At 42.3% G+C, this 837-nt stretch overlaps 1 protein-coding gene across 1 annotated transcript in view; it reads left to right on the top strand.

Moving 5' to 3' along the window:
• LOC107105240 (carbonyl reductase [NADPH] 1-like) overlaps positions 1 to 327 on the top strand; it is a gene marked incomplete at its 3' end in the record, with an annotated part of 7,624 nt that extends 7,297 nt beyond the window's left edge. The window contains exon 5 of the mRNA XM_015405365.1: positions 60 to 327. Within this exon, the coding sequence (XP_015260851.1) occupies positions 60 to 327 (268 nt within the window). The remainder of the gene's footprint in view (positions 1 to 59) is intronic.
• Positions 328 to 837: the final 510 nt, after the last annotated feature.

Genomic DNA, 837 nt, shown 5'->3' with positions numbered 1-837 from the left:
TTTATTTGCGGCAGACATGTTGGTTCCCCTCCTGAGACGCCGTCTTCTCTGTTTCTCAGGCCGAGTGGTGAACGTTTCCAGCTTTGTCGGCTCTCGTACTTTGAACAACTGCAGCCCAGAGCTCCAGCAGCGTTTCCGCAGCGAGGACCTCACAGAGGACGAGCTGGTGGGACTCATGCAGCGATTCGTGGAGAAAGCCAAAAAAGACGAGCACAAGCAGGACGGCTGGCCTGAGACTGCATATGGCGTGTCCAAAACCGGACTGACGGTAGGATTTCCTGTTCAGCTGAATTCATCCCTCCTCACAGACAACTTTTCCTTTAATCTGTGTGCCGTTAATGTTTTTTAATTTAAAACCAACAATAAAAATGCATTAAAATTCCATTTTAATAAAATAATATAAAAACAGAAAATATCCTTTTAAAAAATATATTTTTATTGTTAATTCAGTTTGAACTGAAAAGATTTCTGCTGGTGAAGATTCTCAGTCATCCAGTTCATAGAAGTCAAAAAAGTTAAAAAACAATCCACTGGACTTTGTTTCCAAGTTTGAAGACGTTTTGCTTCCCATCCAGGAAGCTTTTTCAATTCAAAATGTCAGAAATAGCGTTGAGTTCTAGGTTCTATAGAGTGGACCAAAAACAAAGCCTTGGTTCTCTTTAGAAAACATGTAAATTGAACTTGACGAACGGGTCCACCCCTTAGGAATGTGGTTCGTTTGGCTTCTTTGTTAGCCTGTAATACCTGAAACCTGTCTATGTCTCTGAAAGGGGGGTCGTTAAAGGGAATTGTTGGCCGGGCTGAAGAGGCGGAGTCTTCTGTTCCCTTGTAAAAAGG

Source organism: Cyprinodon variegatus, unplaced genomic scaffold (assembly GCF_000732505.1).
Source record: "Cyprinodon variegatus isolate N-32 unplaced genomic scaffold, C_variegatus-1.0 Scaffold2185, whole genome shotgun sequence".
Lineage (NCBI taxonomy): Eukaryota > Metazoa > Chordata > Actinopteri > Cyprinodontiformes > Cyprinodontidae > Cyprinodon > Cyprinodon variegatus.
The sequence above is the reverse complement of the archived record's forward strand: the minus strand, read 5'-3'. Positions and strand labels throughout refer to the sequence as shown.